The sequence below is a fragment of the Macaca thibetana genome, chromosome 7 (assembly GCF_024542745.1).
Source record: "Macaca thibetana thibetana isolate TM-01 chromosome 7, ASM2454274v1, whole genome shotgun sequence".
In the NCBI taxonomy this organism is placed as follows: Eukaryota; Metazoa; Chordata; class Mammalia; order Primates; family Cercopithecidae; genus Macaca; species Macaca thibetana.
The window spans coordinates 128,797,538-128,823,927 of record NC_065584.1 but is presented as its reverse complement, the minus strand read 5'-3'; the positions used below and the strand labels follow the sequence as shown (position 1 = coordinate 128,823,927).

Here is a 26,390-nt window from a genome sequence, read left to right as displayed (position 1 = left end):
CTTGAACTCCTGAGCTCAAACAATCTGCCCACCTTGGCCTCCCAAAGTGCTGGGATTACAGGCATGAGCCACTATGCCCGGCCTATAATTCTTGTATACATTGTGGGATTCAATTTGCTAATATTTCATTGAGAATTTTTGCATACAAGATCAAGAAAGATATTGGTCTGTAGTTTTCTCTCATCTAAGATCAGGACAGACATTGCTCTGTAGTAGTGTCTTTTTCTAGTTCTGGTACTGACATAACAGTGGCATCATAGAATAAATTAGGAAGTATTCCCTCTGCTTCTATCTTCTGAAAGAGACTGTAGATAAGGGGTATAGTTTCTTCTTAAATGTTTGGTAGAATTCACCAGCAAACCCATTTGTATACCTGGTGCTTCCTGCTTTGGAAGGTTATTATTGATTCAATTTATTTAATAGATATAAACCTATTCAGATTATCTTTTTGTAGATCTGGCAGAGTATGTCTTTCAAGGAATTGGTCTAGTTCATCTAGGTTATCACACTGGTAGGCACAGAGTTGTTCATAGTATTCCTTTATTTTCCTTTTAATGTCCATGAGATTTGTAGTGATAACCTTCTTTCATTTCTGACAGAAGTAATCTGTGTCCTCTCTCTTTTTCTCTTAGCTTTGCTAGAGGCTTATGCACTTTTATTAATACTGTCAAAGAACAAGCTATTGGTTCCACTGATTTTCTCTATCGATTTCCCGTTTTTAATTTTATTGGTTTCTAATTTTTTATTACGTCTTTTCTTCTGGTTACTTTGGATTTAATTTGCCTTTTTTTTTTTCAATTTCCTAAGGTGGAAACAAATGATTGATTTTAGACCTTTCTACTTTTCTATCATATGCATTCACTGCTATACATTTCCCTCTAAGCATGACTTTCACTGCATCCTATAAATTTTGATAAGTAGTATTTTCACTTTCATTTAAAGTATTTTTAAATTTCACTGAGATTTCTTCTTTGATCCATGTATTATTCAGAAATAGTTGTTTAATCTCCACATATTTTGGGATTTTCCAGTTATCTTTCTATTATTTTATTTTATTTTTGGCTGAGTACAGAAGACTTTATTGATGGTACATGACAAGGTGGGGGCTCTCTAGACCCCTCCCAATCTTCAGGGGATATGGTATGAAAACTGTGGTGGAGGGGAGATTCTTGGTGTGGTGGGGGATGGAGTGTGGCAGGGACTCCTCAGCAGCTGAGAGCCTCTCTTTTTCTCTCATGCTCTCACTAGGGCTGGTGGTCCAGAGGGCTGTTACTCCTTGGAGGCCATGTGGACCATGATGTCCACCACCCCGTTGCTGTAGCCAAAGTAATTGTCATACCAGGAAATTACCTTGACAAAGTGGTTGCTGAGGGCAATGCTAGCCCCAGAATTGAAAGTGGAAGAGGGAATGTCACCATTAAAGTCACAGGGGACAACTTGGTGTTCAGTGTAGCCCAGTGTGCCCTCCAAGGGATCTTCCGACGCCTGCTTCACCATCTTCTTGAAGTCATATCTGGCACGATACTCCAGACAGCAGGTCAGGTCCACAACTGACACATTGGTGGTGGGGACAAGGAAGGCCATGCCAGTGCTCTCCCCATTCAGCTTGGGGATGTCCTTGCCCACAGCCTTGTAAGTTCCAGTAGATGCAGAAATAATGTTCTGGAGAGCCCCACAACCATGACGTCACAGTTTCCCAGAAGAGCCATCCATAGGTTTCCTGGGTGGCAGTGATGGCAGGGACTGTGGTCATGAGTGCCTCCATGATGCCAGAGTTGTCATGGATGATCTTGGTCAGAGATGCTAAGCAGTTGGTGGTGCAGGAGGCAATGCTGATGATTGTGAGGTTGCTTTCGTACTTCTCATGGTTCATGCCCATCAAACGGGGTCAAAGGGAGCAAAGATGATGACTCTTTGGCTCTCTCCTCTAAGTACGCCCCAGCCATATCCAAGATAGTGAAGACACCAGTTGACTACACAACACAGCCAGTGCCAGCATCACCACATTTGATTTTGGTGGTATCTTGCTCCTGGAAGATGGTGATAGTATTTCCACTGATGACAAACTTCTGATTCTCAGCCTTGACAGTGCCATGGAGCTTACCACTGGTGGAATCATACTGGAACATGTAGACCATGTAGCTGAAGTCAATGAAGGGGTCACTGATGATGACAATATCCACTTTGCCAGAGTTAAAAGCAACCCAGTTGACCAGATGCCCAGTACAACCAAATCTGTTTACTACAAGCTTCAATTTCACCAAGTGTCTCAGGAATATGGCTTGTGCTGCATGAGATGTAGTCCTTTATCATATAGAAGGAGCAGAGAACATATCTTTCTCTATTGATTTTCAGTTTAATTCCACTGAGGTCTGAGAGTGGACATTATGTGATTAATATTTTTTTAAATCTGTTTAAGTATGTTTTATGGTCTATCTTGGTGAGTGTTCCATGACAGCTTGAGAAGAATGCGTACCTGCTGTTGTTGGATGAAGTGGTTGATAGATGTCAATTACATATAGTGGATTAATACTAATTACCTATAATTTTTTGAGGAAATGCATTACTTACATTTTCTTCTTTTTTGTGGGTAAACAGTAGGTGTATATGTTTATGAGGTACACAAGATATTTTGATACAGGCATACAATGTGTAATAATCACACCAGGGTAAATGGGGCATCCATCACCTCAAGCATTTATCTTTTGTGTCACAATCCAATTATACTCTTTCAGGTATTTAAAAACACAGAATTAAATTATTATTCAGTCACTCTGCTGTGCTATCAAATACTAGATCTTATTCATTCTATTTTTTGTACCAATTAACCGTCCCCACTTCCCCCCTACCCTTCCCCAATAACCTTCGCAGCCTCTGATAACCATTATTCTACTCTCTATTTCCATGAGTTCAACTATTTTAATTTTTAGCTCCCACCACAAATAAGTGAGGATATGTGAAGTTTGTCTTTCTGTGTCTGGCTTATTTCACCTAACATAATGACCACAGTTCCATCCATGTTGTTGCAAATGACAGGATCTCATTCTTTTTTACAGCTAAATAGTGCTCTAGTGTGTATATATACCACATTTTCCTTATTCATCATCTATTGATCAGCGCTTAGCTTGCTTCCAAATCTTGGCTACTGTGAACAGTGCAATAAACAAAAGAGTGCAAATATCTCTTTAATATACTGATTTCCTTTCTATATGTATCTTTTTCTGCATATGAATGCCAGGTCATATCCTTCCTCTTAAGTATACACCTAGCAGTGGAATGGCTAGATTATATGGTAGCTCTATTTTTAGTTTCTTGAGGAACTCTAAACTGTTCTTCATAGTGGCTGTACTAATTCACATCCCCACCAACAGTGCATGAGGGTTCGCTTTTCTTCATATCCTTGCCAGCATTTCTTATTGCCTGTCTTTTGGATACAATCCATTTTAAATGGGCTGAAGTCATATCTCATTATAGTTTTGATTTAGAGTTCTTTGACGACCAATGATATTGAGCACTTTATATCTGCTTTGCCATTTGTATGTCTTCTTTTGACACAGATCTATTCAGACCTTTTGTCTATTTTCTAACTGAATTATAAGATTTTTTTTCTATATGGTTGTTTGAGCTCCTTATATATTCTGATTATTTATCTCTTGTCAGATAGATAGTTTGCAAATATCTTCTCCCTTTCTGTGGGTTGCCTCTTCAGTTTTCTTTTTTCTTTTTTTTTTGAGATGGAGTTTTGCTGTTGTTGCCCAGGTTGGAGTGAAATGGCGCGATATCGGCTCACTGCAACCTTCACCTCCCAGGTCCAAGCTATTCTCCTGCCTCAGCCTCCCGAGTAGCTGGGATCATAGGCGCCTGCCACCACGCCCAGGTAATGTTTATATTTTTAGTAGAGACAGGGTTTCACCATGTTGGCCAGGCTGGTCTCGAACTCCTGACCTCAGGTGATCTGCCGGCCTCCCAAAGTACTAGGATTACAGGTGTGAGCCACTGCACCTGGCCACTCCTCACTTTTCTGACTGTTTACTCTGTTGTGCAGAGCTTTTTTAACTTGATGTCATCCCATCTGTCCATCTTTTCTTTGGTTGCCTGTGTTTGTGGGGTTTTACTCAAGAAATCTTTGCCCAGTCTAATGTCCCAGGGAGTTTTCCCAATGTTGTTTTTAGTAGTTTCACAGTTCAGGTCTTAGATTTAAGTTGCTAATTCATTTTGATTTGACTTTTGTATGTGGTGAGAGACAGGGAGCTAGTTTTGATCTTCCGCATATGGATATTCAGCTTCTCCAGCACCATCTAATCAAGAGACTGTCCTTTCCCCAATGCATATTCTTGGCACCTTTGTCAAAAATGAGTTCACTGTAGATGTATGAACTGTTTCTAGGTTCTCTATTGTTTCATTGGTCTATGTGTCTGTTTTTATGCAAGTACCATGCTGTTTTGGTTACTATGGCTCTGTAGTATAATCTGAAGTCAGGTTATGTGATTTCCCCTATTTTGTTGTGTTTGCTCAGGATAGCTTTGGCTATTCTAGGCCTTTTATGATTTCATATAAATTTTAGGATTGTTTTTTCCATTTCTGGGAAGACTGTCATATTTTGATAGGGATTGCATTGAATCTGTGACTGCTTTGGGTAGTATGAACATTTTAACAATATTGATTCTTACAATCTATGAACATGGAATATCTTTCCTTTTTGTGTGTGTGTCCTCTTCAATTTCTTTCACCAATGTTTTACAGTTTTCATTGTGAAGATCTTTCATTTCTTTGGTAAAGTTAATTCCTAGGTATTTTATTTGTAGCTATTGTAAATGGGATTATGTTCCTGATTTCTTTTTCAGATTATTCACTGTTGGCATATAGAAATGCTGCTGATTTCTGTATGTTGATTTAGTATGCAGCAACTTTACTGAATTTATCAGTTCTAATAGTTTTTTGGTGGAGTCTAAGTTTTTCCAAATATAAGGTCATATCACCTGCAAACAAGGATAATTCGGCTTCTTCCTTTCCGATTTGGATGCCCTTTATTATTATTATTTTTAAATTTATTTTTTTGAGACAGAGTCTCGCTCTGTCACCCAGGCTGGAGTGTAGCAGCACAATCTTGGCTCACCTCAAGCTGCGCCTCCTGGGTTCATGCTATTCTCCTGCCTCAGACTCCCAGGTAGCTGGGACTACAGGCGCCAGCCACCACGCCCGGCTAATTTTTTGCATTTTTAGTAGAGACAGGGTTTCGACACGTTAGTCAGGGTGGTCTCGATCTCCTGACCTCGTAATCCACCCGCCTCGGCCTCCGAAAGTGCTGGGATTACAGGCATGAGCCACTGCGCATGGCCACCTTTCTTTCTTTCATCTGATTGCTAGCTAGGACTTCCAATACTAGGTTAAATAGTTTTTTGACGATTTTTATCATGAAGAGATGTTAAAATTTTATCAGATGCTTTCTCAGCATCAACTGAAATGACCATATGGTTTCTGTCCTTCATTCTGTTGATACCACATTGAGTCATGTATGCTGAAACACCCTTTCATCCCTGGGATAAAACCCACTTGTTCAATGATAAATGATCTTTTTAATATGTTCCTTAATTCGGTTTGACAGTGTTTTGTTAAGGATTTTTGCACCAATGTCCATCAGAGATATTGGTCTGTGGTTTTCTTTTTCCTTGATGTGTCTTTAACTGGTGTTGGTATCAGGCTAATGCTGGTCTCCTAGAATGAGTCTGGAAGTATTCCCTCCTCCTCTATTTTTCAGAATAGTCTGAGTAGGATTGGTTTTACTTCTTAAGTGTTTGGTAGAGTTCAACAGTGAAGCCACGGGGTCCCGGGTATTTCTTTTTTTTTTTTTTTTTTTTTTTTTTTTTTGAGACGGAGTCTCGCTCTGTCGCCCAGGCTGGAGTGCAGTGGCGCGATCTCGGCTCACTGCAAGCTCCGCCTCCCGGGTTCACGCCATTCTCCTGCCTCAGCCTCCCGAGTAGCTGGGACTACAGGCGCCCACAACCGCGCCCGGCTAATTTTTTGTATTTTTAGTAGAGACGGGGTTTCACCGTGGTCTCGATCTCCTGACCTTGTGATCCGCCCGTCTCGGCCTCCCAAAGTGCTGGGATTACAGGCGTGAGCCACCGCGCCCGGCAATCCCGGGTATTTCTTTGCTAGAAGACTTTTTATTACAGCTTCAACTTGTTACTTGTCATTGGTCTGTTCAAGTTTTATATTACTTCATGGTTCTATCTTAGTAGACTGTATGTGTCCAGGAATTTAACCCTTTCTTCTAGGTTTTCCAATTTACTGGCATATAGTTGCTTATAGTAGCCTCTAATGATCCTTTGAATTTCTGTATTATCTGTTGCAATATCTCCTTTTTCATTTCTGACTTTATTTGGGTCTTCTTTTTTTCTTAGTCTGGCTAAAAAGTTTGTCAGTTTTAAGTTTTCAAAACACCAACTTTTTCTTTCCTTGATCTTTTGCATTGTTTTCTTCATTTCAATTTCATTTATGTCTGCTCTGATCTTTATTTTTCCTTCTACTAACATTAGGTTTGGATTACTCTTGCCTTTCTAGTTCTTTAGGATGCATTGTTAGGTTGTTTATTTGAAGTTTTCTTTTTTGATGTAGGAGCTTATAGCTATAAACTTCCCTCTTAGTTCTGCTTTTGCTGTATCCCATAGGATTTGGCATATTGTGTTTCCATTACATTTCAAGATATTTTGCAACTTCCTTCTTAATCTCTTCATTGACCTACTAGTGACTCAGGAGGATATTGTTTAATTTCTATGTGTTTGTACAGTTCCCAAAATGCCTCTTGTTATTGATTTATAATTTTATTCCATTGTGGTTCAGAGAAGATATTTGATATAACTTCAATTTTTTTAATGTTTTAAGACTTGTTTTGTGGCCTCACATATGGCCTCTATTCTTGAGAATGATGCATGTACTGAGGAGAAGAATGTGTATTCTTCAGCCATTGAATGAAATGTTCTGTAAATATCTATTAGGTCTATTTGGTCTATAGTGCAGATGAAGTCTGATGTTTCTTTGTTGATTTTCTGTCTGGATGATCTGTCCAATGCTGAAAGCAGGGTGTTGAAGTCTTCAGCTATTATTGTGTTGAAGTTTATCTTTCTTTTTAGCTCTAATATTTGCTTTATGTATCAGGGTGTTCCAACACTGGGTGCATATATATGTACAACTGCTATATCCCATTGTTGAATTGACCCTTTTATATATAATGACCTTCTTTGTCTCTTAACAGTTTTTGTCCTGAAATCCATTTTGTTTAAGTATAGCTACTCTTGCTCTTTTTTTTTTTTTTTTTTGGTTTCTACTTGCATGGAACATCTTTTCCCATCCCTTTATTTTCAGTCTATGTGTGTTTTTTTTTTTTTTTTTTTTTTTTTTTTTTTTTTGAGACGGAGTCTCACTCTGTTGCCCGGGCTGGAGTACAGTGGCCGGATCTCAGCTCACTGCAAGCTCCGCCTCCCGGGTTTTACGTCATTCTCCTGCCTCAGCCTCCCGAGTAGCTGGGACTACAGGCGCCCGTCACCTCGCCCGGCTAGTTTTTTGTATTTTTTTAGTAGAGAAGGGGTTTCACTGTGTTAGCCAGGATGGTCTCGATCTCCTGGCCTCGTGATCCGCCCGTCTCGGCCTCCCAAAGTGCTGGGATTACAGGCTTGAGCCACCGCGCCCGGCCTATGTGTGTCTTTTTATTTTATTTTATTTTATTTTATTTTTGAGACGGAGTTTCGCTCTTGTTGCCCAGGCTGGAGTGCAATGGCGCGATCTTGGCTCACCGCAACCTCTGCCTCCTGGGTTCAAGCAATTCTTCTGCCTCAGCCTCCCGAGTAGCTGGGATTACAGGCATGCACCACCACGCCCTGTTAATTTTGTATTTTTAGTACAGACGGGGTTTCTCCATGTTGGTCAGGCTGGTCTGGAACTCCTGACCTCAGGTGATCCACCTGCCTTTACCTCCCAAAGTGCTGAAATTACAGGCGTGAGCCACTGCACCTGGCCTATGTGTGTCTTTACAGGTGAGTGTGTTTCTCATAGGCAACAGATTGCTGGGCCTTAATTTTTTGTTGTTGTTGTTTTCTTTTTTTGAGGCAAGGTCTTGCTCTGGTGCCCAGGCTGGAGTGCAATGGCATGATCTCAGCTCACTGCAGCCTCAACCTCCCAGGCTCAAGTGATCTTCCCACCTCAGCTTTCTGGAGTAGCTGGGACTATAGGCATGTACCCCTGTGGCACCACCATTAGAACTGTGCTGGGTCAGACCTGAAGCCAATACAGCACTGGGTCTTGCCAAGGCCTGCTGTAACCACTACCTGGCTACCACCTATGTTTGCTCAAGGCCCTAGGGCTCCACAATCAGCAGATGATAAAGACAGCTGGGCTTGTGTCCTTCCTTTCCAGGTGGCGAATTCCCCCAGCAGGTTCAGAGATGATGTCTGGGAACCAGGGCCTGAAATTGGAAATGTTAGAAATCTACCTGGTATTCTTTCTACTGCAGTAAGTTTGGCACCAAAACAGAGTCTCTCTCTGTGTCCACCACCACCACAGGCCCATGGGGAGTATTGCCAGGGTATTGACAATGTTCACTTAAGGCCCAAGGGCTCTTCAGTCATCTTGTGAACACTGCCAGGCCTGGGACTCACCCTTCAGAGCAACAGGCTCCGTTCTAGCATAGTGTAGGTCCAGAAATGCCATCCAGGAGCTAAGGCCTGGAATTAGGGACCCTAAGAGTTCACTTGGTACTCTTCCCAACTGTGACCAAGTTCAAATCTACACTGCAAGACACAGTCCCCTTTATTCTTCCCTCTCCTTTTGTTAAGCAGAGAGTCTTTACTTGTAGTCGCTACTGCTGTGAATGTGCTGGGTCACACCTGAAGCCAGCATATCTCAGAGTCTCACTCAAGGTCATGGCATCTACTATCTGGTTACCACTGCTGATTATTCAGGGCCCAAGGGCTCTTTAGTTAGCAGGTGATGAATCTTGCCAGGACTAAGTCCTTCTCTTCAAGGCAGGAGATTCTCTTCTGGCGCTGACTGTGTCTAGACACTATAGGCATCTAGGGCCTGGAATAGGGGTCTCAAAACTCTACTTGGTACCCTAGATGACTGTGGCTGAGCTGGTATTCAAGTTGCAAAACAAGGTCCTCTTTACTCTTCCCTTTCCTGTCCGCAAACAGAAGGAAGGGGTCTCTTTTGTACTGGCAAGCTGAACTGGCTGGTACTGTGTGGAAGGGGTGACACAAGCACTTCCTTAGTCACCCTGGCTGCTGTCTCACTAGGTTGTGTGCCCCTGCAAGACCACTGGCTCTGACCCCAGCACTACTCTAGGACTTGCCTGGGAGTTGCAGTCATTCTACCCTAGACTGCTTTTCTAGTTCATTTAAGACCCCAAAGCACTTTAGCTTGCCGTGGCAAGGCTTGCCAAAACTCAAGTTCTGCCTGCTGGGAGAGAAAATTTCCCCTCTGACCAGGGTTAGTCCACAGGCTTCCTCTGTGGGCATTGGCTGAGTTCTGCTCAGTGTTGGCAGTACTAAGTTCCAATGCAAAGTCTCACAATTACTACACTCTCATTCTTGGAAGTGTACAGATTCTCTCTCCATGCTGCAAGGCCACTGCAGGGGTTGGGGGGTGGTGTATTCAATTCAAGACTGTCTTTCCTACTCCTTCCATGCCCCTTTTAATAATATTAAGTTAAAACCAGGTACTGTGATTGCTCACCTGTGTCTAGTTTTATAAAAGTTTTCATGAGAACCAAAAATGTGTAGACAGTTGTCAAATTTGGTGCTACTGCAGGGAAGACAATCAGTGGAGGCTTCTATTCAGCTATCTCGCTCTGCCTCCTCTCTCTCTTATTATTATTATTTTTTTTTTAGACAGAGTCTCTCTCTGTCACCCAGACTGGAGTACAGTGGTACAATCACAGCTCATTGCAATCTCAAACTCCTGGGCTCATGCGATCCTCCCACCTCAGCTCCCCAAGTAGCTAGGACTACAGGTGTGTGCCACTATGCCTTTTTTTTTTCCCCCTAAGACATGAGGTTTTGTTATGTTGCCCAGGCCTCGAACTCCTGGCCTCAAGCAATCCTCTCACCTAGGCTTCCCAAAGTGTTGGGATTACAGGCATGAGCCACTACAGCTAGCCTCTCTTTAATTTTTTTTTTTTTTTTTTTGAGACGGAGTCTCGCTCTGTCACCCAGGCTGGAGTGCAGTGGCCGGATCTCAGCTCACTGCAAGCTCCGCCTCCCGGGTTCACGCCATTCTCCTGCCTCAGCCTCCCGAGTAGCTGGGACTACAGGCGCCCGCCACCTCGCCCGGCTAGTTTTTTGTATTTTTTAGTAGAGACAGGGTTTCACCGTGTTAGCCAGGATAGTCTCGATCTCCTGACCTCGTGATCCACCCGTCTCGGCCTCCCAAAGTGCTGGGATTACAGGCTTGAGCCACCGCGCCCGGCCTTAATTTTTTTAAATAATGATTTTTTTGAATAGGTAGTTTATTAGTATTATACAAAAATTTAAAAGTTCAAAAGATTATATAATGAAAAATGAGTCACCTTTTCATCCCTGTCCCAATCTTCTTCCCCATAAAACCACTATTACCGGTTTCAATCTAGAGTGGGACTGTCCAACAGAACTTTCTACAATAATGAAAATGTTCTGCATTGGTGCTATCCAACACAGTTAGTTGCCTTTAGCCACAGGTAACTACTAAGCACTTTAAGTGTGGCTAGTTTGACTAAGAAACTGAATTTAATTTTACCTAAATGTAATGAATTTAAATGTAAATCGCCACATGTGACCAGTGGCTACTGCATTAATACAGTATAGATCTAGAGAATCTGTCTAGAGCAAAGGTTTTTCTGCCTTAGCTACATAATGTAATCACCTAGTGAGCATTTAAACCTTCAATGCCAAAGTCAAACTCCAGACCAAATATAACAAAATCTCTGGAATGGAATTTAGGCATCAGTATTTTTTTTTTCAAGCTCCCCAGTGATTCCAATATGCAACCATCACTTAAAGCCTCTGTTCTAGAAAATCTATTATCTTACAAATAGATTACCTCTACCTAATATTTAAAAACTAAAAGCCTGGCTGGGTGTGGTGGCTCACGCCTGTAATCCCAGAACTTTGGGAGGCCGAGGCAGGTGGATCACTTGAGGTCAGGAGTTCAAGATCAGCCTGGTCAACATGGCGAAACCCTATCTCTACTAAAAATACAAAAAGTTAGACAGCATGGTGGCAGGTGCCTGTAATCTCAGCTACTTGGGAGGCTGAGACAGGAGAACTGCTTGAGCCCAGGAGGCAGAGGTTGCAGTGAGCCGAGATAATGCTACTATACTTCAGCCTGGGCAACAAAGTGAGACTCTGTCTCTCACGCACACACACGCGAAAACCTAAAAGCTTTTCCTGGATGCTGTTGATAGAAAAAATAAAATAAAAATAAAGAAAAATAAGAACCAAGAGGAGTAATTTTTTTATTTCTAAGTTATTAATTAGAAAATAACTTTCAATTGCTCAGGTACATAAATATCTTTATACCTATAGAGGGTTTCCCCCAAAGTAAGTCAATAGGGGTAATTTTTACTGGGACTGATTGGATTTTTAAAGCTAAAAAAGAGTTTCCAAGACAGAAATACAATTTTCCTCTGTTTATAGATACAATACAGAGAAGATATTTGCATTACATACTGTTAAAGAACTCCTAAATATCAAGAAGAAAGGCTGGGTGCGGTGGCTCACATCTGTAATCCTAGTGCTTTGGGAGGCCAAGGCGGGCAGATTACCTGAGCTCAGGAGTTCAAGACCAGCCTGGGCAACACAGTTGAAACCCCGTCTCTACTAAAAATACAAAAAAACTTAGCCAGGCGTGGTGCCAGGTGCCTGTAGTCCCAGCTACTCAGGAAGCTGAGGCAAGAGAATGGCGTGAACCCAGGAGGCAGAGCTTGCAGTGAGCCAAGACTGCGCCACTGCACTTCAGCCTGGGCAACAGAATGAGACTCCATCTCAAAAAAAATAAAATTAAATTAAAAATAAATAAATAAGTTTTGCATGTGGTGGCACAAGCCTGTAATCACAGTCCCTCTAGAAGGTAAAGCAGAAGGATTGCTTGGGTCTAGGAGTTTGAGGCTGCAGTAAGCTATGACCATGCCACTGTACTCCAGTCTGGATGACAGAACAAGATCCTGTCTCTAAAAATAAAAAATAATAATTAACAAAAAGATTTTAAAAGTTTAAAAACTAGTGATATAAATATGTAACTGCCTAACATTACAGTTATCTAAATCAGCATACAGATAAGTATCTAGGTCAAGAAGGTAATTCATTAAATCATAAAGTTCCTGTAACATCTTGGTGATTAGTTTCAAATCAAACATTAAAAACAAACAAAACCCAGTAAGGTTTCACTGTATGGCTTTGGGAGCTGAGAAGCTGAAACAAAATGCTAACTCTAAGCACATGCTCTATAACCCTTGCTGTTTCAGAGGTGTATATATATATTTATATATACATTTTTTTTTTCTGAGACAGGGTCTCGCTCTGACACCAGGCTGGAGTGCAGTGGTGCGATCTCTGCTCACTGCAGCCTCCGCCTCCTGGGCTCAAGCAATTCTTCCACCTTAGCCTCCTGAGTAGCTGAGACTATAGGCGCATGCCACCATGACTGGCTAATTTTTCTATTTCTTGTAGACACAGGGTTTTACCATGTTGCTCAGGCTGGTCTCGAACTCCTGGGCTCAAGCGACCCTCCCACCTCAGCCTTCCAAAGTGCTAAGATTACAGATGTGAGCCACTGTGCCCGGCCTCAGAGGTATATTTAAAAATAGTTTCGCCCTGTTCTACTGTAATTTCTAGTATGGTCCTAGCTATCTTTTTTTTTTTTTTTTTTTTTTTTTGAGACGGAGTCTCGCTCTGTCGCCCAGGCTGGAGTGCAGTGGCCGGATCTCAGCTCACTGCAAGCTCCGCCTCCCGGGTTTACGCCATTCTCCTGCCTCAGCCTCCCGAGTAGCTGGGACTACAGGCGCCCGCCACCTCGCCCGGCTAGTTTTTTGTATTTTTAGTAGAGACGGGGTTTCACCATGTTAGCCAGGATGGTCTCGATCTCCTGACCTTGTGATCCGCCCGTCTCGGCCTCCCAAAGTGCTGGGATTACAGGCTTGAGCCACCGCGCCCGGCGGTCCTAGCTATCTTAAACAAAACTGTCAGTATATATAACAGTCCGTTTTTAAATTACGAGGATATGTTTTTTTTTTTTTCTTTGAGACACAGTCTCACTCTCTCGCTCAGGCTGGAGCGCAGTGGCGCAGTCTCAGTTGACTGCAGCCTCTGCCTCTTGGGCTCAAGGGATTCTCCTGCCTCAGCCTCCCAAGTAGCTGGGATTACAGGTGTGTGCCACCACACCCAGATAATTTTATATTTTTAGTAGAGACGGAGTTTCACCATGTTGGCCAGGCTGGTCTCAAACTCCTGGCCTCAAGTAATCCACCCACCTCGACCCCCCAAAGTGCTGGGATTACAGGTATGAGCCACTATGCCCAGCCAGGATATGTTCTTTTCTCTGCTTCCTCTTTGGAGTTACTGCCTCTATAGCTAATAGGACAACACATACACACCAGAACTTGCATTGACATTAAGAATTTTGGCATACACTACTTCAGGAAGAAAAGGCAAAACTGAGGAAAAGGAGTGGCAAAGAGATTAAAAATGGGGCTATGATTACATGAAATAATAATGGCAGCAACTAAGTTTTTTTTTTTTTTGAGACGGAATCTCGCTCTATCGCCCAGGTTGGAGTGCAGAGGCACAATCTTGGCTCACTGCAACCTCCGCCTTCTGGATTCTAACGATTCTCCTGCCTTAGCCTCCCAAGTAGCTGGGACTACAGATGCCTGCCACCACATCCAGCTAATTTTTATATTTTTAGCAGAGACGGGGTTTCACCATGTTGGCCAGGGGGTCTTGAACTCCTGACCTCAAGTGATCTGCCTGCCTCAGCCTCCCAAAGTGCTGAGATTACAGGCATGAGCCACTGCACCCGGCCAACAGAAACTAAGATTTATATAGCACTTGCTATGTGCCAGGCACTGTTCTAAGTGCTTTACATTTAAATTTCACAACATTCCTGTGAGGTTGGAATTGTTATTATTCTATTTTACATATAAGGGCAAAAAAATGGTCACATAATTGTTAAAAGATAAGAGCCAAACGTTTGAATCTAGGCAATTTGACTCCAGAGACCATTGTCTCACCATTAAAGATAGCCTGAGAATTCAACCGTATACATTTACCAGGACCCTGCTATACGCAAGGTAGCATGTAGGGAGCTCAAGGTACAAAGATATGACATGGCTTTCCTTCGTGTTTGCATCTGAATGATCACAGAGCTCAAAGTTTCCTTCTACCAGTTACCATTTCAAAACAATCTTTACACTCAAAATACTTCCTCAAATAATTAAGGATAAATGCTATGAAGAATGATTATCAAAGCAAAGCACCAATAGTTTAAAGAGCTTCAAATATTAATCCAGGCCAGGCATGGTGGCTCATACCTATAGTTGCAGTGCTTTGGGAGGCTGAGGTGGGAGGACTGCTTGAGCCTAGGAGTTTGAGACCAGCCTGGATAACATAGCGAGACCCTGTCTCTACAAACAACAACAACAAAATTAGCTGGGTGTGATGGCACATAGTCCCAGCTACTCAGGAGCTGATGTGGGAGTACCACTTGAGCCCAGGAGGTCAAGGCTTCAGTGAGCCATGATCATTCCACTGCACTCCAGCCTGGGTGACAGGGCAAGACCCTGTCCCAAAAAATATAAATAAATAAAAATAAAAGTAAAAAAAAGAAATCCAGAAGAAGGCCTTTAATATGCCATGACAATGTAGAAAATGTCTGCATAGAGACATTTTTTACATTAATGATCAATTTACACAAAATTTTAACATACTTGGTGTTTTTCCCAGTTCCAGATTATAGTGCTACAACCATGTAAGTTGCATATGGCAAGTTCACGTTGTAAAAATCAGATAATGAATTTGTTGGCATCTCATCAACAGTAGCACTACTCATTCTTATAAAATCTAATAAAATTGGCCAGGCGTGGTGGCTCACGCCTGTAATCCCAGCACTTTGGGAAGCCAAGGCGCATGGATCACGAGGTCAGGAGTTCAAGATCAGCCTGACCAAGATGGTGAAACCCCGTTTCTACTAAAAATATTTAAAAAAATTAGCCAGGAGTGGTGGTGGGCGCTGCAATCCCAGCTACTCAGGAGGCTGAGGAAGAGAACTGCTTAAACCTGGGAGGCGGAGGATGCAGTGAGCCAAGATCGTGCCACTGTACTCCAGGCTAGGCGACAGAGTGAAACTCAAGTCTCAAAAAAATAAAAAATAAAAAATAAATAAATTGTTGTGTACTTTTTAAATTATTATTATTAAGGAAGCAGAAGAGGCAAGATAAGATTTCTATCTGTTGGAATGGCTCATGTGTGAAAGACATTTGAAAACCACTGTCTGATAGGACAATATACCTAATAATGGTCAAGACAAGATCTCTATCTCTTGTATTCCCATTTCATTTTACCCTAAACACTGGAACTTCCTGGTGGCTGGGTAATAAATTATGACCAATGAGAAAATAAATGGAGACATTACACATTTAGAGTAATAATGACAAAATTTTAACTTGAAAAGTATGTGGAAATAGGCCGGGCGCAGTGGCTCACACCTGTAATCCCAGGACTTTGGGAGGCCGAGGCAAGCGGATCACAAGGTCAGGATCTCGAGACCATCCTGGCTAACACGGTGAAACCCCATCTCTGCTAGAAATACAAAAAATTAGCTAGGTGTGGTGGTAGGCGCCTGTAGTCCCAGCTACTCAGAAGGCTGAGGCAGGAGAATGGTGTGAACCTGGGAGGCAAAGCTTGCAGTGAGCCAAGATCGCGCCACTATACTCCAGCCTGGGCGACAGAGTGAGACTCTGTCTCAAAAAAAACCAAAAAACAAAAAACAAAAAACAAAAAAAGAGAAAAAGTATGTGGAAATAAACAATAGAGGTTACAAATTATATATACTTAAATACAAATAATAACTTTGTAGGTATATTACATGAAAAATAAATGTATGCAGGTAGCCAACTCTTGCTCATACCTGAATAGAGTGCTTCTATCAGACACCAGCAGTATGTCCTTGACAAAACTTTGGGTATAGTTTTTAAAATATACAAGCGCAATGTAAAATAGATTAATCAATCTAAAACTCAACTGTGACTACAGTTAAGTGCTAAAAAAATTTAGAAGAATACAGAGTTCCTGCCCTGATATTTCTTTAACATCTAAGTCAGTGGTTCTCAAACTTTAGCATAGATCAAAATCACTAGGAGAGCTTTTTAAAACAAATTACTGGGCTCCATTCCAAAATTTCTGATTAAGTAGGTCTGGAATGGGACCTAAGAATTTGCAGGTCTAACAAGTTCCTGGGTAATGCTGATACTGCTGATCCAAAGACCACACTTTAAAAATCACTGGATTACAGCTAGGCACCACGGCTCCTGCCTACAATCCCAGTGCTTTGAGAGGCTGAGGCGGGACTATTGCTTGAGGTCTGGAGTTAAAGAGTAGCCTGGGCAACACGGTGAGGCACTGTCTCTACAAAAATAAAAATATTAGCCAGGTGTGGTGGTGTGCCCCTGTAGTCTTAGGAGGCTGAGGTGGGAGGATGGCTTGAGCCTAGGAGTTTGAGGCTACCATCAACAACGATCACTGCACTCTAGCCTGGGCAACAGAACGAGACCCTGTCTGAAAAAAATATATGTAATTTTTGGCTCTCTCTCTATATATTTGTTGGCTGGGTGCAGTGACCCATGTTTGTAATCCCAGCCCTTTGGGAGTCTGAAGTGGGAGGATCACGCAAGTCCAGGAGTTTTGAGATCAGCCTGGGCAACATGGTGAGACCTTGTCTCTACAGAAAAATAAAGAAAACAGGCTGGGCATGGTAGTTGATGCCTGTAATCCCTGCATTTTGGGAGGCCAAGGCAGGCAGATCGCTTAAGGCTAGGAGTTCGAGACCAGCCTGGGCAACACGATGAAAACTTATCTCTACAAAAAACTATAAAAAATAGTCAGGTGTTGTGGCACATGCCTGTAGTCCCTGCTACTCAGGAGGCTGAGGTGGGAAGATCATTTATGCCTGGGAGATCGAGGCTGCAGTGAGCTGTGATCATGCCACTGTACTCTGGCCTGGGTGACAGAGCGAGATCCCATATCACAAAAATAAAAAAAATAAAGAAGCCGGGCGCGGTGGCTCAAGCCTGTAATCCCAGCACTTTGGGAGTCCGAGACGGGCGGATCACGAGGTCAGGAGATCGAGACCAACCTGGCTAACGCGATGAAACCCCGTCTCTACTAAAAAATACAAAAAACTAGCTGGGCGAGGTGGCGGGCGCCTGTAGTCCCAGCTACTTGGGAAGCTGAGGCAGGAGAATGGCGTGAACGCGGGAGGCGGAGCTTGCAGTGAGCCGAGATCTGGCCACTGCACTCCAGCCTGGGCGACAGAGCAAGACTCCATCTCAAAAACAATAAATAAATAAAAAATAAAAAATAAAGAAAATAATAAAATTAGCTGGGCATGATGGCACACACCTGTAGTCTCAGTTATTCAGGAAGCTGAGGTGGGTGGATAGCTTGTGCCCAGGAGATCAAGACTGCAGTTACTCATGACTGCACCACTGCATTCCAGCATGGGTGACAGAGTGAGACCCTGTCTCAAGAAAAGAAAAAAAAATTAAATTAAAAAAAATGTTAAAAAGAGTTCGGGCTTGGTGGCTCATGCTTGTAATCCCAGCATTTTGGGAGGCCAAGGCGGGAGAATCACTTGAGGTTAGGAGTTTGAGACCAGCTAGCCAACACGGTGAAACCTCGCCTCTACTGAAAATACAAAAATTAGCTGAGCATGGTGGCACACACCTGTAATCCCAGCTACTCAGGAGGATGAGGCAGGAGAAATGCTTGAACCTGGGAGGCTGAGGTTGCAGTGAGCCAAGATCGCGCCACCGCATTCTAGCCTGAGCGTCAGAGATTTTTGTATCTCAAAATTAATTAATTTTAAAAAATCATTGGATTACTTCATTTTCTTACAAACAAAGCTTGCTAATTCTGATTCTTTATTTTCAAATTCATGTTATTGCTTTTGTCCTTACCTTTATTTTAGGGGAAATCGCTATGAATTGCAAACCCATAAGAATTTGAAAAGACAACAAAACTATATAAATGAAAGGACAAATATTTCATTTATTTGGTCTAAACATTCAGCAATTTCAGTCATGTACAACTAGCTATAATCACAGAAGTAATTACTGAGATTGAGAAGAAATAAAATCAGCCAAAAGCAGCAGAGGCATGCTGTTAATTTCTTATTTTTCTACCATAATAAATTGGAGTCAGCAGGGAGGAGTACCATTAATAGCCAAGAAACACAGATATAGCAAGAAAAACAAAGAAGAGACATGAAGGAAAAAAATGAAGGGGATTAGGATAGCAACAAGTGGGATGAGGACTGCAAGTGAAAATGGACAAGAAGCAGACACGTTAAGGAGGAAAGAGACACAATGAACAGAAGTGGCCAGAAAAGAAGAAAAAAAAAGGTAAACAAACTATCCAAAAGTGTGGGGTAATTCACTAAAAGGACAACCAAGCCCTCAAAACTAAATAATTAAATAACTCTTATTAGGGTATTACTATGCCATATTAAAGCACACCAACAACACAGGAATCTGGGCACATTTGGTAGGAGAGAAAAGAGCCATGCATACCTTTAGTAAATATAAATGACTCTATATAGTACAACTGTCATAAGCAAAAACTCTGAGTCGTGAAGAAAAGATTCAAATATAGGTGATTCTTATCAAGGTAAAAACAAGCATTTTATACATCTTAGCAAAAAATTTTATAAAAGTAGTATCCAAAAAAAGTCCTGGCAATTAATGGGTACTTAATTAACTAGAAATATCAATCATCCAGATATCTGACTTTTCCAAGTGTTATCCAAAAAGAGAATGGGGTCACATGAAATGTATTATCATCACTTTAGTTGAATTCTCTAACAATTTTTACTTACCAAGGGGAAGATCATCAACTTTTGCTAGGTCATTCTCTTCTATTCCAGGCATCCCTGCATCACCACCTCTTTTGATTTGTTCTGCCCAAGTAACAGAAATATAGAATTCTATAATTTTTCTTACATAATTTGAAAATGTTTTGAAGGAATGTAACAATCAGTTTCTAAAAGTAATAGACTACATCAACTGAACATCTTTATATCTTGCTTTGGACATAGCTGTAACTCTAAAATAACTTACTCTTTTTTCTCTTTCATCAAAGGATCCAAATTTGAAACAATGAAGACACTTAATCATGTGTGAACTAAAATCAAACAATTTTCTTTCTGATTGAAAATATTCACTTAAAAATGGGAAGAAAAAGTTAATATCCTATTAATACAAAACAAAATAATAATAATAATAATAATAATACCTTTCCCATGTGGAATATGATTGCTTGAGGGTTCTTCATTCTTATCTGCAACATTCTCAGCTACTTTTGGAATATTTTTAGGTACGACTTGATCGTTTATATCCAATTCTTTTCCAACATTTGATTGAATCTTGTGGGACTCTTGCTGCTAGATAAAGATTCGGTAACAATAAATATTTTTCAGTTCAAATTGTTAAACCACTGACACAACTATTAATTAAATGGTTCAAATGCGTTCAAATAATGAACAATTGGAGATGCAGGATACATTATTTTCTGTGTGATTTTTATACCTGATAAAAAGTCAAAGAATAACACTTTTGAAAATCTCTAGCTACAGTAAATGAATGATTTGGCAATCAGAGGTGACTCTGTTTGGCTATGCTGAGGTGTCTGATTCTGCAAGACAGCCTGCTGAGTACTACACCTTGCCCTGATGGCCTACAATTGGGCATTTTCCTGGGTGCTATGGGCAGGGTGGGTTCTCTGTAAGCATATGTTAGAATCAAGCAGGATGGCAGAAAGGAGGAGACTGGCATACAGGTGCTTCTTCAAGAGCAAGGGTGAAAAACAGGCAATCTTCTTCCTAAGTGTGCTGGCCACCGAAGCACAGCAAGTAATGGCAGGACAATAAACAGGTCGGTGCTTCCTCCAACCCTGTTCCTAACCTAGCATCTTCTTGGAAATGCAAATCTTCAAGTATATGGTTAGGCCTAACTCAATTCTCTCGATGGAGAGTATTGAGTTTGCCTCCGTGGAAAATTGGGAGCAGCAAGGGGTCAAGTACACAAGTTTGGGATGCCATATATGGGTTCCTCTAGTCAACATTTAATGCATCTATAAATGCTTTGTAAACTCTAAAGCAGTATGAAATGTAATTCTTAGTAATGTTATAAAAATAGTACGAAAAAATTTATATGGAATCTAGGAAAACAAGAACAAAATCTTTTTTTTTTTTAATCTTTTTTATTTTTGAGACAGAGTCTTCCTCTGCCGCCCAGGCTGGAGTGCAGTGGCGGGATCTCGGCTCACTCCAAGCTCCGCCTCCTGGGTTCACGCCCTTTTCCTGCCTCAGCCTCCCGAGTAGCTGGGACTACAGGCGCCCGCCACCACGCGCGGCTAATTTTTTGTATTTTTAGTAGACAGGGGGTTTCACTGTGTTAGCCAGGATGGTCTCAATCTGCTGGCCTCATGATCCGCCTACCTCAGCCTCCCAAAGTGCTGGGATTACAGGCGTGAGCCACCGCACCCGGCCACAAGAGTCAAATCTTAAGAATGTGTCACAATAAAGGAGAAAGGATACTCTGACAATCAGGTGTAGGTATTCCAGTGTCCTGGCAGGTAAAATCAACAAATATTTGCATCGTGCTTCACAGTTTCCAAATTGCTTTCATAGCTGTACTCTAGTAGAAAAAAAATTCATAGTTTTGAGAAAAACAAAACAAAACTGAGGCTTTAAAAAATTAAGCAGTTTAGAAGTTAAGGCCAGGCGCAGTAGCTCATGCCTGTAATCCCAGCACTTTGGGAGGCCGAGGTGGGCAGATCACGAGGTCAGGAGATTGAGACCATCCTGGCTAACACGGTGAAACCCCGTCTCTACTAAAAAATACAAAAAAATTAGCTGGGTGTGGTGGCGGGCGCCTGTAGTCCCAGTTACTTGGGAGCCTGAGGCAGAAGAATGGCGCGAATCCGGGAGGTGGAGCTTGCAGCCAGCCGAGATCACGCCACTGCACTCCAGCCTGGGCAACAGTGCGAGACTCCACTTAAGAAAAAAAAAAAAGCAGTTTGGGCCAGGCGCGGTGGCTCATGCCTGTAATTCTACCACTTTGGGAGGCCGAGGTGGGTGAATCACGAGGTCAGGAGTTCGGTATCAGCCTGACCAATGTGGTGAAACCCCGTCTCTACTAAAAATACAAAGCTGAGTCGGGCGTGGTGGCCCACGCCTGTAATCCCAACTACTCAGAAGGCTGAGGCAGAAGAATCGCTTGAACTCGGGAGGTGGAGGTTGCAGTGAGCCGAGATGGGGCCACTGCACTCCTGCCTGGGCGACAGAGCAAGACTCAGTCTCAGAAAAAAAAAAAAAAAATTAAGCAGTTTGTACAAAGTCACAAAACTAGAGAATTGTGAAGAAGGAATTCTAATCACAGTCTTTCTGACTCCAAATCCCACATTTCCTGTAACTTGGTAAGCTATAATCAATTCTGATAGCTTAATCATTGATGAATGAAATGATAAACTGAAATTTTTGAACATGTCTAACATAAACACCAAGGGTGAGAAAATCCATGAGGCACAACTTGAGCATCCAGCTTGCATCTCTGTGCATCTCCACTATTACGCTATCTCATAAGGCTATTGCTATAGTACTCTTCACTCTTTTGCAGATGTGGGTAAGACAAATATTGAACAAAATTAAAAGTCAACAAGCTACTGTTCAAAAATACTTTTCCATTGAAAGCAGTTAACAAAGATGTTGTCTCTTTAATGCATTATTGACAGTACCTTTCTATGAATGGACAATATTAATATTAATAAAATAAAATGCTTTTCTAGATGCAATGTTTGTGATTTGGTTAGGGGACCTATTGATTGTTTTTAAAATAAACTTCTTATTCTGAAATAATTTTAGATTTACAGAAAAGTAATCACCCCTTACCCAGTTTCCCCTAATGTTAACATCCTATTAATGTACCATCCATAATTACCATGATACATTTGCAAAACTAAAAAAAAAAAATCAGTATATTATTAGTACCTAAACTCCAGACTTAGATTTCACCAGTTTTTCCACTAAGTCCATTTTCTGTTTCAGGATCCAATTCAAGATACTACACTGCATTTATTTTAATTTTTTAATTTTTGAGATGGAGTCTCGTTCTGTTGCCAGGCTGGAGTGCAGTGGCGCAGTATTGGCTCACTGCAACCTCCGCCTCCCCAGTTCAAGGGATTCTCCTGCCTCAGCCTCCTGAGTAGCTGGGATTACAGGCACCAGCCACCATGCCCGGCTAACTTTTTGTATTTTTAGTAGAGACGAGGTTTCACCATGTTGGCCGGTTGGTCTCAAACTCCTGACCTCGTGATCCACCCACCTTGGCCTTCCAAAGTGGTGGGATTACAGGTATGAGCCACCGTCCCCGGCTACTACACTACATTTAAGTCCTCAGGTCTCCTTAGTCTTCTCTGGGCTATGAGAGTTTCTCTGTCCCTATAGCATGAACACATGGTTGTGTCTCAATAAAATTTTATGTATGAACACCAAAATAAATATTTCTATAATTTTCCAATGTACTAAGATAATTTTCTCAATTTTTTTCATCATTTGAAAATGTGAAAAACACTTTTGGCCTCTAAACAGTACAAAAACAGGCAGCGAGCTGAATTCAGCCTGTGGGCTATAGTTTGCTGTCTCCTTTTCCAGAGTCATTTCTGTGATAGACATGTGGCTGGTTAATTAATTTTAAGATTCATAAACAATCAAAAAGATAAAGCCCTGAATACAATTTATGCTTATTTCATATAGCTAACATTGGATTTGTCTCTATGAAAACTCAAATTGCACAGAACCAACTTGCTATAGTAGTTAAAGAACAGGAAATGAAGGGTGGGGAGTAGAATTAGGTAGCTAATCTAGAGAGTAAGGCCTGATGTGCTGCCCAGAAAGGAGAAGTTATCTGGGCACCTCAATTCCTGCCACGCCTTCTTCCATTAGGGTAGGATAATGGCAAGGAATAATTGGAGAGGCATTAGTTAATTAATACCATAAAAATAGCCTAGTATAGAAGAACAGAAAGAGAATTACACTGGCTTGGAAAAAAAGGGAAAGCTCTCATCTGTCTTCCTTAAAAGAATAGAAGAGAGCAAACTTATCCCATTATTTATATACTACGCTTATAATGACACAATTGCAATAGCAAATCTCTCTTCCCCTTCCTTTTGTGTTCCATTATGTTATTTTAACCCTCCAGTGTCTCAATAATACCTTTTGATTGCCCTCAATGCCGCTACTATGGTAGCTCACTCAGGCCTGCCTTCTTCCACCAATCCATCCTTATACCTCTTCAAAGTAGACTGCAGATAAGTAGCAGCTATTCCACTTTGTAGATTCAAAAAATGAAATAGAGAAAGAAATGACACCCTCTATATCCTACTATAAAATTGTGAAAAAGCTGAGAATGAAAACCTGATATCCTTAACTTCTAGTCCTTTAGTTGAGATGCTACCAAAGAGCAAAACAAATACTTTTCACTATTAAATCTTTCTTTCCTTTAAATCACAAGAGTTCAGACAAATCGTGCCTAGTCAGGTAAGATTACAGGGTATAAAAAAATGAATCATGTCCTTAATAACTAGTAATCTTCAGACAATTTCTTCTATTGCTTAAAAAATCTTCATAATATATATTAACTTAAAATGAATTAATAAAAGAATTTGCCGCCCTGCCAAAAGTATGAATCAAACTGGTTATGGTGGCTAGTGTCTCATTTCTGTGCTTAAGGAAAGGGTGTCAGAATAACAGAGATTGATAATAAAGGAAAAAGTGTTTCTTTTTTTTCTATTTCTCAAATGCATAAAAAAGGAAGTAGTTGATTTTCAGTAAAAAAGTTGCCCACTTTACGATCTGAGAAATATATTAACAACAAAAATTATTTTTAAAAAAAGATGGATATTTTGGTTCAAAATTAATTTAATTTTTTTTTTTTTGAGACGGAGTCTCACTGTGTCGCCCAGGCTGGAGTGCTGGTGCGATCTTGGCTTACTGTAACCTCCGTGGAGTGCAGTGGTATGATCTTGGCTCATTGTAACCTCTGTCTCCTGGGCTCAAGCAGTTCTCCTGCCTCAGCCTCCTGGGTAGCTGAGATTACAGGCATGCACCACCAGACCTGGCTATATTTTGTATTTTTAGTAGAGATGGGGTTTCCCCATGTTGGCCAGGCTGATCTTGACCTCCTAACCTCGAGTGATCCACCCACTTCAGCCTCCCAAAGTGCTGGGATTACAGGCGTGAACCACCACGCCTGACCAGTTTTAAGAATTAAGATTGTATTTTTGCAAATGTTTAATTTACTCAGAAATAAAGTCATTGTAAATCACTTTTGGAATTAGGCTGGCTGGAAAACTTAAACTATAATGTTTTGTGACAAAATTACAATTTTAATTTCTAAATTATCATGATTTATAACAAAAATATGTTCAGATTTAAGTATATTTTTTAAATTTACCTTTTGTTCCTGTAAAAACTGGTCTGCTAACTTTTTAATATTTTCTTCATGCTGTGCTCTCAATTCCTTGATCTGCTGTCCACACTGAAAACTAAATTACAAAGTCATTCTTTTAGATTATATTACCTTGGATTGGATTCTCAAAGTTGTCCAGTATTTGACACATACATTAAGAAAGATAAAACATTCAGTTAGCAGGGGAGAGTGGGCTGGAAAAAACAAAGAGCATACAAATAGCTCACAATCCAAACTTTTAAAATACTTGAACTTGTAATAGGAGATAGATAATACTGATAAAGCTAATTGACAAAACAGAAATTACAAAGATAAAAACAATTCTTTTCCTATTATTTCCATAAATTGCATCTATAAAAAAAACTATCAGAACCAACTTCAATCACAGAAGAGAAAAATACTGTAGAAGAGAAAACTGTGAGACTAATTTATAGTAACAGATGAGGAAAGCTAGAATTACGAGAATTGATAAGGAGTGGTAGCAGAAGATTCATCCAATAGTTAGTACTTTAAAAATTGTAATAAAAGGCTAAACCATAGAATACTAGGAACAGGAGAAACTAATAAAGATAGACTGGTGCCATCAAGAGAAAGTGAACAGAAGCAAAACATAAAGATGGTGACTTTCTGCTAGCCAAGTAGCCAAAGGATACACATAGACCAATCATGCAAAAAGAAACACTTGACAAATATATAGAAAAATGTTAACTTTCACCATTATAAAATGCAAATTAAACTTCCTATATGTGGCTATGCGCAGTGGCTCACACGTGCAATCCCAGCACTTTGGGAGGCCAAGGCAGGCAGATCACTGGAGGCCAGGAGTTCAAGATCAGTCTGGCCAACACAATGAAACCTTGTCTCTACTAAAGATACAAAAAATTTAGCCAGGCATGGTGGTACATGCCTGTGGTCCGAGCTACTCAGGAGGCTGAGGCATGAGAATTGCTTAAACGCAGGAGGTGGAGGCTGCAGTGAGCTGAGATTGTGCCACTGCACTCCAGCCTGGGAGTCAGAGACAGACTCAGTCTCAAAAAAAGAAAAAGACAAAAAAAAAAAAAAACCCACCAACTTCCTATATGTATATATGTAGTATCTTATTCCTATACTAATAAAATTAAATTAGAATTAAAACCAAAGTTGGCAGGGCTACGGGGAAATATTTACATTATAAATGAGTACAATCATTTTAGAAAGCAATCTTTCATCTGTGTGGTAAAAGCAACAAAATTGGTAAAGCATTCTTTTTGAAGAATTCTACATTTGAGAAAATATACTACTGAAATAACATAAGGGGAGTGGAAATCTTTATTTATTTATTTATTTATTTATGTATTTATTTTTGAGACAAGCTTTCATTCTGTTGCCCAGACTGGAGTGCAGGCATGATAACGGCTCACTGCAGCCTCAACCTCCCAGGCTGATGCGATCCTCCCACTTCAGCCTCCTGAGTAGCTGGGACCACAGGTGTATGCCAGCATACCCAGCTAGTTTTGGGAAATCTTTTTCACACAGAAAATTTTATAGCTGTGATAGTCTTTTTTTTTTTTTTTTTTTTTTTTTGAAGAGACAAGTTCTCACCCTGTTGCCCAGGCTAGAGTACAGTGGCATTATCATGGCTCAC

At 41.0% G+C, this 26,390-nt stretch overlaps 2 protein-coding genes and 1 pseudogene across 5 annotated transcripts in view; all 3 read right to left on the bottom strand.

Annotated features, from left to right (window-relative positions):
• EIF3J (eukaryotic translation initiation factor 3 subunit J) overlaps window positions 1-26,390 on the bottom strand; it is a 670,767-nt gene that overhangs the window by 217,596 nt on the left and 426,781 nt on the right. The gene's annotated exons all lie outside the window — the stretch shown is intronic.
• The window catches only part of GOLM2 (golgi membrane protein 2), a 127,900-nt gene that overhangs the window by 58,016 nt on the left and 43,494 nt on the right, over window positions 1-26,390 (bottom strand). For 2 of the 4 annotated variants that reach the window (XM_050799521.1, XM_050799524.1), the window contains exons 4-6: window positions 24,752-24,842; window positions 19,533-19,680; window positions 19,117-19,197 (exon numbers count right to left, since the gene is read on the bottom strand). In XM_050799521.1, the coding sequence (XP_050655478.1) occupies window positions 19,117-19,197; window positions 19,533-19,680; window positions 24,752-24,842 (320 nt within the window). The remainder of the gene's footprint in view (window positions 1-19,116; window positions 19,198-19,532; window positions 19,681-24,751; window positions 24,843-26,390) is intronic. The other 2 variants (XM_050799523.1, XM_050799525.1) reach the window with 1 other exon arrangement.
• LOC126959862 (glyceraldehyde-3-phosphate dehydrogenase-like) lies at window positions 1,270-2,832 on the bottom strand (annotated as a pseudogene).